Source organism: Rhinatrema bivittatum, chromosome 4, assembly GCF_901001135.1.
Source record: "Rhinatrema bivittatum chromosome 4, aRhiBiv1.1, whole genome shotgun sequence".
NCBI classification, from domain to species: Eukaryota; Metazoa; Chordata; class Amphibia; order Gymnophiona; family Rhinatrematidae; genus Rhinatrema; species Rhinatrema bivittatum.
In genome coordinates this window covers 341,298,256-341,314,822 of record NC_042618.1, presented here as the reverse complement: position 1 = coordinate 341,314,822, position 16,567 = coordinate 341,298,256, and the positions used below count along the sequence as shown (strand labels likewise).

The 16,567-nt window shown below is 45.4% G+C and overlaps 1 protein-coding gene across 1 annotated transcript; it reads left to right on the top strand.

Moving 5' to 3' along the window:
• The first annotated feature begins 313 nt into the window (after positions 1-313).
• LOC115089409 (melanin-concentrating hormone receptor 1-like) lies at positions 314-15,743 on the top strand. Its single transcript, XM_029597501.1, has 2 exons — positions 314-386; positions 14,710-15,743. Exons 1-2 carry the CDS (start codon positions 314-316, stop codon positions 15,741-15,743), a joined length of 1,107 nt encoding a protein of 368 aa, XP_029453361.1.
• The last annotated feature ends 824 nt before the right edge of the window (positions 15,744-16,567 follow it).

Genomic DNA, 16,567 nt, shown 5'->3' with positions numbered 1-16,567 from the left:
TGAAACTGTAAACGAGTGAGGAAGGCTTGAGAACAGCCGATTTTTTTTTTTTTAAACATTGAACCAGAACTTCTGATCAAAAAGACTTTGCAAAGGGAAACCGATCTTTTTCAAAGCTGTTTTAAACTTTATAAAGTCAAACTTTTCAGATGAAGTAGGGTTCATGGATCCTAACGAGATGGTTTTTTTTTTTTCCGAGTAGAAAGAGTAGATAAAGATAAAAAGCACGGAAACTGGGGACACTGAAAACGACGTGTTTTTTGTTTTGGTCTTTTTTTTTCAATTATTTCTCGTCTCGAACTAAATAAGAGATATGGCTTCAGAAAACACGTCTTTTACTTATTTCCCCAGAAATTCGTCTACGTTGATTTCTAAAAATGGATCAGGTGAGTCTTGTCAGCCTTTTAAAGTTGATTCAATTAGATACTCAGGATAAACCTAGCTATAAGCGCTTATAAGAATGCTTTGATTTTAGAATGCATTTTGTTTCAAGACATTTATCCCACTTTTGCTCACTCATCACTCTCTGCTGAAGGAGTAATACTGATAGGAATCTTGTCTTAATTGATACGGTAGAAAAAGGAAATCAAGCAGCTTGATCTGAAAGGAAAATATTAATTTGACTGAACAAAATATTCTCATTGCAATAAAATAATATTTAGATGTGATACCGTTCTAAACGTTATTTATTAAAACATACTAAACTTGTAAAATATACACCCCAAAACTTTGAAGATCTGTGCCCCTAACAACTCAGCAAGTACCAACCAAGGGAGAGGTCCCGGGTGTTGGAGTAAGTATGGGTCTGCTAAGATCCAAAGAAGAAGTAGTCAAGTCTTGGAGCAGCCTTCGACTGGAGGTGATGCAGTGTTACGAATTTAAAACATGCTTTGGACAGATACACAGAGCAATATTAGGAGCAGGGTTGAGAGGTTGGAAAAAAGGCAGGGGGGTTGCAGACGGAGAAGATGGTGTTGGTTTCGGTATGGGAAATGATATACTTAACTACCCAGAGCGGGCAGACCGGATGGGTTCCTTGGTCTTTTATCTCCTGTCATTTATTAATAATTACTATTTGTTAGGAACGTCAGCAGTGCCCGTTCAGCACCAGAAGAGGTGGACAGCTCCCGCGCTACACTCCCCGGGCCACAATAGGGCTCCCTGCATCCCTTCCCCGCCTGCTTCCCAAGCCATCACCACTTTTACTAAGCAATGAAGCTTTCACAAGCATTGGTTCTGTATCTGGATTGATTATTTATTTATTTATTTATTTCCAAAGAGTCATGTTTACAGGGGAACAAATCTCATAGAGCCACTATCAAATATTATCTTGCGTTAATTCCCAATGTTAAAGTGATACAGTCTGACGGGGGAGGGGAGCGGAGGGTCTGGGGGTGGGATTGAAAATTGCTGCCCTCTACTTGGAATTTTTGCAACAGCCAAAGTAAGCAGGTTGAACGGGACTGAGTCATCCAAATATTCTGAAAAACCTCAACGGTCTAAAGTCTCTGTAGTGTCAATTTGAATATCGTAGCAGAATTGTCAAAGGTTCATCTAGTGATCTACCAAAACCCATTAAACTGAGACAATCTGCCACAATGACTGAAGTCCACACATCACAAAGGAAAGGTTCACCTAGCCCAGTCTCCTGTCTATGACAGCAGCAGGGAGCCTGGGCTTCAAGGAGGTGTATGAGGAACAGGGCATGTGTAGAGCTCTCCCTTCTGTCGGAACCTAGCTGTTCCAGCTGTAAACAGAAGTCTGATAGTGCAGCGTGGCACACTACAGCGCTAACATTTTCAAGAGGAGAACTGCAAGGTAAATAGATGGCAACAGATAGCAGTTGCAAAAATGCACAGAACCCTTGGGGATTGGGGATTGTGGAGTCTACAAATATTTAACCTGTGCCCCCCTCCCCCACTCCCACCACCATAAAAAAAAATATATGATGATGTGGTGGCTAACATTTTCACATGCAAAGGTTTAATGAGATTATTGCACAATTTTTATTCAATGAAGTGCCTGTATATAGGCAATATTTTTGCACATTTTCTGTTCATTTTTAGTTTACTTTCCTAAGGGAAAAAGGCTTCTGAGATCATGTGTGTGTGTGTAAGTTTTGTGTTTGTTGTTCTATCCTCATCAAATTTTCAGTACCTCAGCGAGTCCAAAAGGATCCTGGTACGTGCTTTTTTGTTCTCGATACACTTGAAAGCACAGATGTGCACATGTTCTGGAAAATAAGTCCCATTAGTTCTGGATGAAAGTTCTTGTTTAAAGGCTTCACAGCGAACCACACATTTATTATCAGCCAATTGCAGCACCCCAGCCCTTTTGTTGTCCTGCTGTCCAAAAAGAAAACACACCTTCCTTTGATATCAAAATGGCCCTGGCTGAGATTCTTTCTTCCTAACCTCTTCTTCCTTTTTTTTCCCCCTGTATTTTTTCTCTTCCTCAGTTTTCTTCCTGCTCAGTTGGAACGAGTGCTGGAACCTTAAGGTGAAGGGTCTCTGTAGTTTTGTGCTGGTGATTTTGAGCTGTCTTGTCCTCCCCCAATCCTATTGCTTGCACAGGGCCCCAAAATTGTAACTGGTACAGAAACAGCTGGTCTTGGCATTGCTTAATGTGCCTTGGAGCAGTTCTCACCATTCTCGCCTAGAAGCATAACTCAGACCAGGCAGGGGCAGTGCAACACAGCAGTACACAGCAGCTGGTCAGATGAGGCGGGCCATGTATTCCTTCTTTTCTAGCCTTCTGATGGCCCGATGCCTTCTGCATCAACTCCCCTTATCCCACAGCCTCTTCCACCCAATCAGGACTAGCCCGGGAGTGACAACTGGGGCAGGAGGAGGACATGGCCGTAGTGATGCTTGCCATCTGGCTTCTTCTTTGGCCATAGTTTGAAGATAGGCGGTGGATTCTGGGAAGTGACGAAAGGGAGAAGGTAGCTGCAGTGTTGGCTTTGCACTGGTTGGGACTTTGGAGGAAGGGGGGGGCATAGCTGGGGTGTCTTTCAGTATGGGAGACGGAAGCATCTTGGATTCTCATCTGGGCCTAGTATCTAGAGGGTAGGGTAGGGAAAAGCAGCAGCGTTGGGCAGTAATTTTATTTATTTATTTATTTAAAAACTTTTCTATACTGTCGTTTAGTCGTGTACCATCACAACGGTTTACAGAGAGGCACATACATTCATGTTTGAGTAAAAATATCTAACAAAGTGCCAATAGCATTTCGTTTACATGTTTATAATAATATAAGTTAAATGGTAAGTGACATGGATCTTGTCCATTTATATGGTTACTAGGGTAACCATACAATTATTGTACTTTATACTGAATTTCTTTAATCTTAGTAGTTAAGTAGGAGAAAATAATAAAATATGCAAATATGTATCTGGTGACTTTTGTACTGTGTGTTGAAGTTCATTTGCCTGTTCATTTCTATTTCTATTTCTCTTGTGTTGAACTGCATACAGGATCAAGTTTCTTGGGGTTTCCAGTTCAGTTTTTTCTGTACATTTCTATTTCTAATTTGTAAGTCCTTATTCTGTATTTGATGAGGGTATGTGTGTGATCTGTGTAGGACACTGAGGTGAAATACTTTGCTAATGTGTTGTTTCTGTGTAAGTATCCATAGTGTTATGCGTGCCGTCCGTGGCAGACCCGTGGCACAGCCCCCTCACCTTTCTACAGTGACTCCAGCCTCTGGTTCTTCCTCACTGGCGGCGGTAGGCTGTCACCTTCGCCCTAGGGCCTCCCCCGGTGCCTCTAGCTCTGCCACAGTCCCCGGTCCTGCTTCCACTTCTCGTCGGGCCTCTCTGTGTGGCCTGCAGAGAGACGCTGCTACTCGCGCCACGCCCCTCCCCAGGCATGCATGCTTGCATCATTGACTCTTAAGTAGGGACCGCAATGGGAACCTAGCCGCGGCCCCGGATGATGATGTCAACTTAACCATAGTATTTAAGCTCAGGCTCCGCTCCCTAGTGTTGCCTTTGCAACAGGTCCCCTCGCTGGTCGAGTACTCGTTGCTTCCTAGAGATTTGTCTCATCCCTGCGTTCCTGTTCCTCATTGTTCCTGGTTCCTGTCTCTTCGTTCCTACCTTGCTTATGCTTCAGATTGACTACATGGACTTTGACTTTGCTTTGCCTGATGTTGCCATTGCCTATCTCCAGACCCAGACCTCCGCTTCGCCTGACTATGCTACTGCCTATCTCCAGACCCAGACCTCTGCTTCGCCTGATTACGTTACTGCCTATCTCCAAGCCCGGACCTCCGCTTCGCCTGATTATGTTACTGCCTATCTCCAGACCCAGACCTCTGCTTCGCCTGACCATGCTACTGTCTATCTCCAGACCCAGACCTCTGCTTCACCTGACTATGCTACTACTTATCTCCAGACCCAGAACTTTGCCTTGCCTGACTACGCTATTGACTATCTCTGTGATCAGACCTCAGTTTTGCTTGACCTCGCTCTTGACTATCTCCGTGATCAGACCTCAGCTTTGCTTGACTACTCTCTTGACTATCTCCATGATCAGACCTCAGCCTTGCTTGCCACTGCCTTCGGATCACTGCCAACCCTGACTCAAGCCTACCATTGGACGCCCCTTCTGCTTACTCCCTGGGCATGGTTTCTTCAGGCTTCGGCCTACTTTTGCTTGAGCGCCCCTTGTCTGCCTTTGTTCCATTGGCGCTTGAGTTTCCAGGACATTACCCAGTCCGGAGTAAGACAGTACCATCTCTTATCTGCTTTCTCTGGGCTGAACCATCTCCTACAGCAACTATATACAGAGGCCCACCTAAGTCCTGCTGGCCCCAGCACCCAAAGGCTCAACCCATGGGAACAAGGGCTGGTATAGGTATAGGTGAAGCTCCAGCAGCCTCTGCTTATCAGCCCACTCTACCTGCCGATGGTGAGGACCATTGGTCCTTACCTACGGGTTGCATCAACCCCACCTCCGACGCAACACATAGCAGTCCAGCTTGTTCTGTTTTTCCAGTTGGAGGAGTATGGTGTTCTAAGGTCCATTGTAATATTTGCAATGCTGGCCTTTTCTAGGTGTGGTTGTTGCTGTTTGAGTCTTGAGAGTTAGTGCTGTTTTGGTATGGCAGATTTACTATATAGGCTCTGAGAGTGTTTTTTTTTCCCAGAGTTTTCAGTAATTGTTCTCACTGGCACCACAGTAGAGCATGCAAATATAACATTCATGTCATATTAAGAGAAGGAGTAGGCAGCACACATATAAAGCAGATGATGAACCCACTGAGCTCTCCAAGGAAAAATTCAAAGGAACTTTTATTTTGCAGTCTTTAACACAGCAATACAGACAGTTTAAGACAGATGCACACAGATGCATCAAATTAGTTCTATGTTTGGCTTCCTCTTTAATATTCGCAGTTACCAAAATTGAACAAAAAAGCAAATTATGAAACATTGCCTTAGTGGTGTACCTAAAGAATTTGGCACCTGGGTTGGATACTTCCTTTGCTACCCCCCCCATTCACTTCTCTGTTCCTCCTCCCCCATTCACTTCTCCATCCCTCCTCCCCCTGCCCAGTGATCTCCTCTCCTGCACAAATGCTCTCTCTCTCTCTCTCTTGCACACGCTTTCACACACCCCTGCACCCAGGATCCCTCCATTTCTTTCTCTCATACATACAAAACCCTTCACACTGCTCCCTCACTCACACGCAAACATGCACCCTCACTCCCCCCCTCACACACAGACATACTCTAACACACACACCAACACAAACACACTCTCTCTCACTTCCTACCCTGCTCCCCATCAGAAGCACAGCAGCAGTTTCCTCCTTTAGCCCCCGTGACAGATGGGGGGGCTCTTCATTTTTCTTGAGGCAGCACGGGGGGCTGGTGCGGCTCTACGTCTTGCACCTGCAGTGGGGAGGGTGGGATGCAGCGCTGTTGCTCTTCCTCCTGCTTCGGGCCGCGACTGCATGGCCATTCCTTCTTCCCGCTCACGTGGACCCACCACTTCCTCTTCCGAGCCGCGGGGGACGGGAAGAAGAAGAAAAGGCCATGCATTCGCCGGCTGCAGACTAGTGGAGCTGTAAGCGGCTGCCCAGTGCTTCTACTGCTCATAGCCCGGAGGCCTCCTTCTTCTTCTACCGCGAGCGGGATGGGCTCTGCTCACAGCCGCCAACCTCCCGGCTGTCACCCGGGGCGGACTGCACCCCCCACCCCCTTAGTATGCCACTGCATTGCCTGAAGCTACAGCAAGCTTTACAATGCAGGGACTTCAAAGCTATTGATGCTTAGAGTTGTGCCGGGGCGTGCACAGGCATTTTTGACATTGTGGTTTGGTTTTTTTTTTGTTTCCTTGTTATATATATATATTTTTTTTTTTTCATTTGTTTGTTGTTTTGTTTCTGGAAAAAAAACCCCCAACAAACAACAAACAAAATAAATTGAAGAAAAAAACAAAAGGAAAAAGAAAACAAAACAAACTTTCAGATTACATCAGTGAAAACAAAAACCCCTCCCTGGCCTCCAATATGATCCTCCCCACCCCTCTAACCCTCATGCCATATTTTTCTTTCTTCACAGGGCAGGAGGGATGCCCAGACCTGGCCAGTGCCTTTTTGTATGGAAGAGGTTAACAATGGCACCAGCCTTGATCTGCCAGCGCCATTGCTACACATACCTCTGGGGAGGGAGGAGTGACTGGAGATTGCGCCTGCCCTGTGAAGGAAAGGAAAAATATGGGGAGGCCCGGGCAGGATTTTATTTTGCCTTAGGTGTGAAATTTTATAAAGACACAAATGAAAATGAATGAAATTTCCATTCATTTTTTCTTGCATTCCATTTTGAAAACAAGTTTTAACTAAAAGGAACATCTTGTTAAAGTTTCCCATTTTGTTTTGAATGAATGCACATCGCTAATTTGTGCAGTGAACTGTGAGTCATTGCAAGATGAGTTCCATCAGCACGAGATATGTTGTAACGGTGTATGCAAATCGAAATCAGATTTAAAAAAAAAAAAAGCAAACCCCAAAATGTCCATTTAGTAAAAATACAAAACCTGCAAATCTATTGTAAAAATACAATATCTGTAAATCTAGAACAAAGGGAAACGGAAATACGTGGACCCTCCAAACTCTTGCTGAATTAATCAATATAGAAAGTAATGGGCATTCACAAAGTGCAGATTGGAATCACCAAAGACTACACACCACTTGTTAAGGTGCAAGCTACAAGATTTTAATCATTGCCCAGAAAGATGCTCCTAAGAGAAGCTTATTCTTTTTGATAACATTAAATCCAAAAACAATATTAGTATAGATGAAATCCCATATCCCTATGTAACTCAGCTTCCATTGAAATATCTAATGATTTTTTTAAACATGTAAACACAGCATATACAAAATACAACTCAGCATATATCAAATATGAATAAATAAAGTACTTAGCTTGCTTTGGGCCTCATTTTCCAAGCACTTTACATGATAAATTTGCAAATTGTGTTAACAGCTGTTAACGTGATTTGCAAATGCAAATTAGTAATTTGGAGAGAGCCTTACTATAGTGCCTATGCCCTACATAGGTATTTGAATCCCTATGGGAGGGCCACCTACTAACTCGGGGTGGGGATTAGGTATGAGCGTCGGGGGTTGGGGGCCACTTTCGCATTCCACATGAGACCTACGGACAGAACAGTGGTCTCTAGTGCAGATTTGCTGGCCGTCGGAGTGAGGACGCTCACTCCAAGAGGAGATTTGGGCAACATTCTCTCCACCTAGCATGTTGTTGCCCAGGTAGAGTGTCCATCAAGCTAGGTAGAGAGAACGTTGCCCAAACCACTTCTTGGAGTGAGCATCCTCACTCCGACAGCCAGCAAATCTGCACTAGAGACCACTGTTCTGTCCGTAGGTCTCATGTGGAATGCGAAAGTGGCCCCCAACCCCCGACGCTCATACCTAATCCCCACCCCGAGTTAGTAGGTGGCCCTCCCATAGGGATTCAAATACCTATGTAGGGCATAAGTACTATAGTAAGGCTTGCTCTCTCTCTCTCTCTCTCTCTCTCTCTCTCTCTCTCTCTCTCTCTCTCTCTCTCTCTCTCTCTCTCTCTCTCTCTCGGTGAGGTCTTTTTATTCCCTGGCCTGGAAGGGTCATTATCATTACAATGAACTTTTTTTTTACCATGGTTAACATATTTGTTTCAGTACTTAGTATGCAATATATCCAATGCAGTTTTGTGAACATTAATAGAATTATACCTAGTTTCATTTAGAATAATAAACTCTTATGCATTGAAGCTAGTTGTTTGTGACTATTGAAGGACCATGGGAGCATGGCATTACCTAATTTTCAAGGGTATTATTAGACTGGAAGAGTGGTTTGCATAACATATTGGCTCAACCCAAGCAAGACTTCAATCCTTTTGGAAGTCTATTGGCATGGTCTTTGTGGCAGCTCTGGAAATTGCCAGTCTTTTCTCTTACGAAGCTTCTTTGCATGGAATGGGTCGCATTTATAGAAAATAGTCTGGTTATGTCTCATACTTTGCACATCTGGCAAGCAGTACAAGCCGCCACAATGAGAACTGGGCAAAAAAAATTCTATCCCTTTGTCCTTTTTGCACAATAATCCAGAAATCTCAGTCTGTACTTCATCCGCTATGTTGCGGTGTTGGGAGGCGAGAGGCCTGCAATTTGCCTGGCCATCCTGGTCTTCAGAATGCATAAAGCTACGAAAGTATACAATTTATTTGTTAATTAAAGACTCTCTCTTACAGGAAAAGGGTGAAGGGTGCTCAATAGCAGAGTGGGATCTATTTACTGTTTGGGATCCTGCCAATGGCTTGTGACCTGGATTGGCCACTGCTGGAACCAGGATACTGGGCTTGATGGACCTTTGGTCTGACCCAGTATGGCAACTTCTTATGTTCTTATGAGCCACTGCCAAAGAAGAGAGTGCTCTGCCGGATCTGCTGCAAAGTTGGCGGGAGGGATGGTGGTGGCTCCAATTTCATTTTTTGCTCAGTGTGCCAGCTAGTCTACAGCCAGCCATGGATCTGTGGCTATGACTCCTGCTGGATTTCTTTGGGGGATATGCAAGAGTCAGAGAAAATCGTCTCTGCTGTAATTGTCCCATGTAAGGGACTGATTCTGGCTTCCCTTGGGAGGCCTTGCTCATTGCTTTCTGAAAACAGTTACCTGCTACAAGACACAATGGAATTAAACTTTCATTGAGGAGCGGATGGGGGATGTTAGACATTAACACCTGATTTGCTTTCCAGGTAATGCTGCCAACAAAACGGTGGGGCTTGATCAGCCCAGCCACTACAAACCACTAAGCTGTAATCTGTATGTTAAACACTCTACCAGCCTCTTACAGCAAAAACACCTATCTTTTATTTATACCGCCAGGCAGATATTCATTATTAACAGCCTTTTCATTTCAATTACGCAACTCTAAGTGTGCCTGCCAGACAGGGAGAACAAATGAACCTGAAGAGCCAGGAGAGGTTTATCATAATATCAGGCTTTGTTTGAGTTTTTCCAAAATGAAACAAAAGTGAAGTCTCGGGTGTTGCTGGCCTCTCGGCTGGAAAGAAATGGAATAAAAATAATCATTCGGGGGGGGGGGGGGGGGGAGAAGACAGGAATGGTGAGGTCTGGGAAACGAGACGACTGGCGGAGCTGCAGCATCTTCTGCTGATCCTCCCTGCCTCCACACTCTCCTGTTGTCCTAATTCTCCTCTTGCCCCCTCCCCTTTCTGATGCTATCAACCATGGGGTGGGGGGGGGGGGTGGGTGGGTGGATGGACACTGATGACTCTGTCATCATTCCCTTACATATTCGGCTTCCAGCAAAATGATTAAAGTTCTTCTCTCCCACTGTTTCCCTCTGCTCCTTTGCACTTCTAGCTCAATGGGAACCAGGGCAGGGATCCAGCAGGGTAAGCCTTCATTTGCAAGCTAGCCAGGGATTTTTCCCTATTTTCTATCCCCTCCCAACTTACCTAGCTCAGGCATTGCAGCAACAATCCTTAACTGGGGGGGGGGGGGGGGGGGAGGGAAGAACCATGCTCCAGGGCTGCTTCCAGAACCCTGCAATTATGGGCCCTGACTCCATCCACCACCAGGGGTCATGGTTGTGCAATGATTGGGATGCCCTCCCCTCAGGGGCTGTGAATGCTGCCTCTGCGTCCCCAGCCGGCCAGGGAATGGAAGGCATGAGCTGGGAATTTAACCCATGTCCTCTGGCGTCGTCCCCAGTACAATGCTTACAGCTCTGAAAACTGATAAAGACATTGATATAAGCTTTCCTGGAAATGTATTTAAAATAGTTGCTCAACTAAAGGTGTGTGGGCATGTGTGTGTACATATATATACCTGTGTTTGAGAAAACAAAAAGCACATTTCCTGGAAGCACTCTCACCACTAAGGTCCCTGTGTGTCCATCCCATGCATGCTTGAATTCCGCCACTGTTTTGGCTCCTTCAACCTCCCGTAGACAACATCTTTTCCAGGCATCTACCACCACCCACTCAGTGAAAGTATCTTCTCACATTCCTTTGGAGCTTTTCATTCTATGGGAAATGCTTCCTTCTGGTCCTTTATTGAAGGCTGCCAGATATTTAAATGTTTATATCCCATCTCCCCTTTTCATTATTTCTTCTGAGTACATCTTTATCCCTCTTAGGTCCTGATTTGCTAAACTTTTCCCCCCTCAGCCTGGGAAAAAAAAAGGCTCTTAGTCTTCAAATGGATGTAGTTTTCCGCTACCATGAGAAGAATGAACCTCACTCAGCAGCCAGGGGAATTTGGGTTTAATAATCTCTACTGCTAGTGCTCTTCTCAGTACTTGCATTGTGCCGGGGAGCTTCCTCCTGCAGCTCATAGAGTGTAATATGTGCAGATATCAGATCAGAGTGTGCTTCGAAGCTCTTTTCAATCAAGCAAATGGTACCCCATGCGACTGGGACTATCTCTGTATCTTTCTGCCACATTTTCATGGTCTCTGATTGCAGTTCTACGTACTTGAGGATCTTCTCCCTCTCCGTGCATTGCTTGGCCCCGGCACTTCTATTAGCAATCCTGTTCTTATCTTTTTCTTCTTTACCACCAGTGCTTTTTTTTTTTTTCCTAGAAGGAAAGGTGCTGGTACTTTTAGATGCAGGGCCATCCTGGAGGGAAGTCAGGGCAACCGCTCTACTCCCTGCAACTGGCTGCAGACTTCGATCACAGTATGACCCTTCCCCCTTCCCATCCTCTCCCCTCCCAAGAGCAGCGCTTTTACATGCTGGAGCCTCCTCTGCCACTGTCATGGCATGAGAAAAGCAGCACTAGGGAAAAAAGGTTGTAAGAGGGAAAGGAAACAGGTGTGCTTTCCTCTCTCTCTCCCCCCCCCCCCCCCAACAGGGCTGCTTTGCTCAGATTTAGATTTAGAAAACTTTATTGGCATGACAAAATTTGTACCTGTGTTGCCATGCCATAGTAACACATGTTGAGGCCAATGTTCAAAGCGCATTTAGCGCTTCTTGGCCGGATAAGTGGCAGTTGCTGAATATCCGGCTATGCTCAGTGGCTGCCACTTAGCCAGTTAAGTCACCTATCCAGCTAAGATGAGGGCAGGCAGTGGGCGGATCACTTAACTTAGCAATATTCACTTTTATCTAGTTAATAGGATAAGTTAGAGCTGGCCTAACTTAGCTGGATATAACTTATCCTGCTAAGTATCGACTTTTACACGGATATTCAGTGTCATGGCCGTGTTGCTGAATATCCCTTGTAACTTAGCCGGATAAGTTATATCCGGCTAAGTTACATACTCGTACAGCTTTAAATATTAGGCCCACAGTGGTTAAAAGGAGAAAAAAGAAGAAAAAATACATAAAATAGTTCTAATAACAATCATTCAAATTACAGGGCTCAGAATGGTTAATAGTACAGACAATTACCAGGCTCTGGGGCTGTTCTGTATTGTTCTTAGTCACCGCATAAAGAGTTAGTGCCCCAACTCTATTGTTCAGCATCCTGCAGAGAATAGCCTTCTCATGCCTGCTCCATCCAGCACCTTCCCTACCAGGCAGCACCCTGCAGAGATCAGAAGCAGAGGAATAAGAGTGAAGCAGAGAAGAGCTGCTCTGCTCCCTAATCCAGCCCCTTCCCTCCTGCCATTTCTCAGGTGCTAATAAACGGGCCGATTCAGTAAAATGTGCCGGAGAGCCGGCGCTCCGAGGTGAGTGCCCGCTCTCCCAACGAGCGCCCAGGCCTCTCTCCTGGGTGTGCGATTCTGTATGCAAATGAGAGCGTCGGCTGTCAGCGGGTTTGACAGCTGACGCTCAATTTTACCGGTGTCGGTTGTCGAACCCGCTGACAGCCACGGGTTCAGAAAACGGACGCCGGCAATATTGAGCGTCTGTTTTCCAACCCGCGGGCTGCGGGCAGAATTTTTTTTTTTTTTCTATTTTTGGGGCCTCCGACTTAATATCACTATGATATTAATTCGGAGGGTGTACAGAAAAGCAGTTTTTTCTGCTTTTCTGTACACTTTCCTGGTGCTGGTCGAAATGAACGCCTGCCTTTGGGCAGGCGTTCATTTCTGAGAGTAAAATGTGTGCCTGTATAAGGGGTAATAATAGTGCGTCGAAAACGTGCATCCAAATGGGGGCTAACAGTGCGCTCAGCCTGAGCACACCGTACTGAATCGGCCTGAAAGAGAGGGGAAAAAATGGTGCCAGCACTAAGTACCACCAAGTACCAGCAGAATAAATAGCCTTATTTACTATTGCATCCAATTTCTGGCATCAAGGTTTTATCAGTGAGAATGGGAATCTCCCCGTTGATCTCGTTTTCTTCATTCTCTACAATTCATGATCACAGTGTTTATCTGATCCAGTGATGCGAGTGTCTGCAACAGTTTCCAGTGGATGAGATATGATACCTTATTGTGCAATGGCGACACCTAGTGGCCCTTGACTGCAGGGTTCTGGAAGGAGCCCTGGCGTACTGCCCCTGGCCGAGAGCTGTTTCTGCAATGACTGGGCTAAGGTATATTAGGAGGTGAAAGAAAATAGTGGGGGGAAACCTATCCCTGGCTAATTTGCAAATGAAGGCTCGTAGTATCCGACTCCCAACCCTGGCTCCCATTGAGCTGGTAGCTCAAAGAGGCAGGATGATACTGCCAGGTCAGAAAAAAAAAAAGAGGGGTTTGACTTTTGCACCCAAATGGTGTATGGTCAGGAAGAGAAGAGGAACTGTCAAATGTTAAATCTTTATCATTACAAGTATGTCACAGACTGAGTACCCTGTCTGCAACAGCTTCTTACAGAAAATCAAAGAGCGTCCAGCCACGGGTTGATATCAGGCACAGAATGGATTGTTTAAAGGGAAGCTGATTTAAAAAAAAAACAAAAAAAAAAACTCATCTGGGTTACCAATAATTGCAGGAACTGTGCTTGGTGGAAGAGAGGTGTCTCTGGAGATTCATTACTCGTACATTTCCATGAAAAATGCAAATAATTCACAGTCCTGCTAAAGGCAACTAAATAAAAGATGAAAGGGAGCAAAGTGGAGCTGAGATATTTTTTTCTTTGCACACTCCGTCTCTGCAGCTGCACAGTCTGTCTTTCCAGGAGGACACCTTTTTCTCCTCTTAATGCACTGATGCCTGCATACGCTCCACACAGGAAGAGAAGGCATCATTTAATTTTGAAGGCAGCGGTTATGCTTCCTGACCCCGTCCGCCTGGCAGCAACACAGCATCACATGACTGACGGCCTCATGGCTTGATTAATGGAAACCAAACCCCTCTCTCTCCCTCCTCCCCACTCTGGATCCTGTGATATCATTGTTACAGGGAATAGGCCTTATATGATCATTGTGTCTGCCCCCCCCCCCATGAATCTGGCTAATAATTTTTGAATCATTCACCCAATTTCATTCAAGTCAATGACTGCCAAGTGCTCAGTGACCCCGGCTCACACTTCTCATGTGCCCCTGATACCTCCTTTATATTTCCTATGGGTGCAACAAGTCAGTTCAGCTCAGTTGAAATGTCAGAGAGGTCACTGTGATGCTATCAGGCATTTTTAAATCTGCCATGCTGTTGGTTGACACTGAATATTTGTACAGATACCTTAAAATTGGATGGTACTTGTAGTCACCCGCTGATTCCATTTCTTGCCTATTTTCTACAGGGAAAATTAATCTCTAATGTTTAATGATGCACTTATTGCACAAAAATTCACATAATGAACTTTGTTGGAGCCAAGGTCCTACTTCAATTGCAGTAAAGGCCTGAAATTACGGGATCCACAATTTCCGCAAAATGGCGATTTAAGAAGGGCCTTACTGATTAGCTGTTCCTTGCAACTCTGTTCTGCCCTGACTGTTGCTCAGTCGCAGCTCTTTGAAATTCACCCCATGATCTGGGTAGAGCCCTGCCCAGTCCTGACCACGTGCCAGGACCCGAAGAAGGAAACGAGACCATGAAATGTTCACACACATCTCCTTGTTTTCCAATTAGACCTTATGATTGTACACAAATAATGAACATGCAGATGGTAAACACTAAAAAGTTGTTTATAGCCTTCAGGCTAACATATTAGAAGTACAAACCTCAGGGAAAGATTACACACTCAGATTCAGATGCATGGATGTTTTGACTGAATCCTAGAATGTGCAGGTAATGTAGATGGTAGATTGTGATGATTTCTTTCTTTCTTTGTTCTGGTAGCTGCTGAAAGACCCACCCCCTACACCAACGTCATCATGCCCAGCCTGTTTGGCATCATCTGTTTCTTGGGCATCATCGGGAACTGCATCGTCATCTACACTATTGTGAAGAAGAAAAAACTCCGCAGCAAGCAAACTGTGCCAGACATCTTTATCTTCAACCTGTCCATTGTGGACCTCATTTTCCTCCTGGGTATGCCGTTCCTCATTCACCAGCTCCTGGGAAACGGTTCCTGGCATTTTGGAGCCACTCTGTGTACCCTCATCACTGCCCTTGACACCAACAGCCAGATCACCAGCACCAACATTTTGACTGTTATGACATTGGATCGTTACCTAGCCACTGTCTATCCACTCAAGTCCACCTATGTCCGAACACCTTGTGTAGCTGCCTCTGTCATCTGCTTGGTCTGGCTTCTCTCCTTCTTGACCATCATCCCTGTCTGGATGTACGCAGGGTTAATGCCTTTGGATGATGGCACAGTTCGCTGTGCCCTACTGCTTCCTAATCCAGAGACTGATATTTACTGGTTCACGCTTTACCAGTTCCTGCTGGCTTTTGCTGTTCCGCTCATCATCATCTGTGTGGTGTATTTCAAGATCCTGCAGCACATGGCAACCACGGTGGTACCTTTACCCCAGCGGAGTCTCAGGGTAAGAACAAAGAAGGTCACCCGTATGGCAGTTGCTATCTGCTCTGCGTTTTTCATCTGCTGGGCACCTTATTACATCCTTCAGCTGGTTCACCTGGGTGTTGATGAGCCTTCAGTGACCTTCTTCTATGCCTACAATGTTGCCATCAGCTTGGGCTATGCCAACAGCTGTATCAACCCCTTTCTTTACATTGCCCTGAGTGAGACATTCAAGCGTCAGTTCATGGTGGCCATTCGCCCAGCCAAGGAACAGTTCCGGATCAACAACAGCACCACGGAGGCGAGTGTGTGCCTGAAGCTCGCCCCTGAATCCACCCAGCAGACCCATTTTTTGGAAGACTTTTCCCCCAGCTCTTTGCCTGTGACTGTTGCAGTTCATTAAGGAGAAGGTGGTGGGGTGAATGGCAATTCGTGCATGTGGAGCTGTGGTCCGGACCAAGAGCTCCTTGAGAAAGTGAATTCTGGTTACTTCCAGAAGCAAACAACTCAACGGATCGACTAAAAGGAAGCCTCCTGGTGTGAGCTCACAACAAGACCTGTTTGGTCACTAAAGGCTTCCATGCATGTACTGGGGAAAAGGCTGGTGAAGGCCCCAGAAGACTTAACTGGCGCTCAATGACCAAAGGTCTCACACAGTGGGAAAACTTCAGGGCACACGTCCTCTCCATTAATGCTTCTGTGAAAATGCCCTTTCTGCTGTAAAGTTCCAGGAATTTCAAGACACAACTGTACATATCTAAGACCCTTGACACTTGCCAGTTTCCATGACCAGCTTTATAGAAAGAGGATGATAATTATAGCATAGTATTTATATAATGCTCGAAATGTGCATGACACTATACAAGATCATTGACACGGTCACAATGTCTCTCTTCTGAAGAGCTTGCAATTTACATTTCAGCACAGGGAGGTTAAGTAACTTGCTGAAGGTTGCCATAGTGAGTGATGTAGATTTGTACAGGGTGATGGAGTCGAGGGCTCCTGGTTTGCACTTCTGTACTCTTAAGAGGGCCCTCTAGTGTGAAGGAAGCGCAGACTTTCACTTAACAATAAACGCCACAAGTACTTGACTCCTGGGCCCTTGTTTTGTACAGAGACCCTTAAGTATTTTAACACATTAACATAAAGAAGTGAAGCATCATGGTTTCTAGCATGAACAAGCAGAAAGTGGCAAGTGGCTTACAGAAGCCGCTGAAGTGAGTCTCC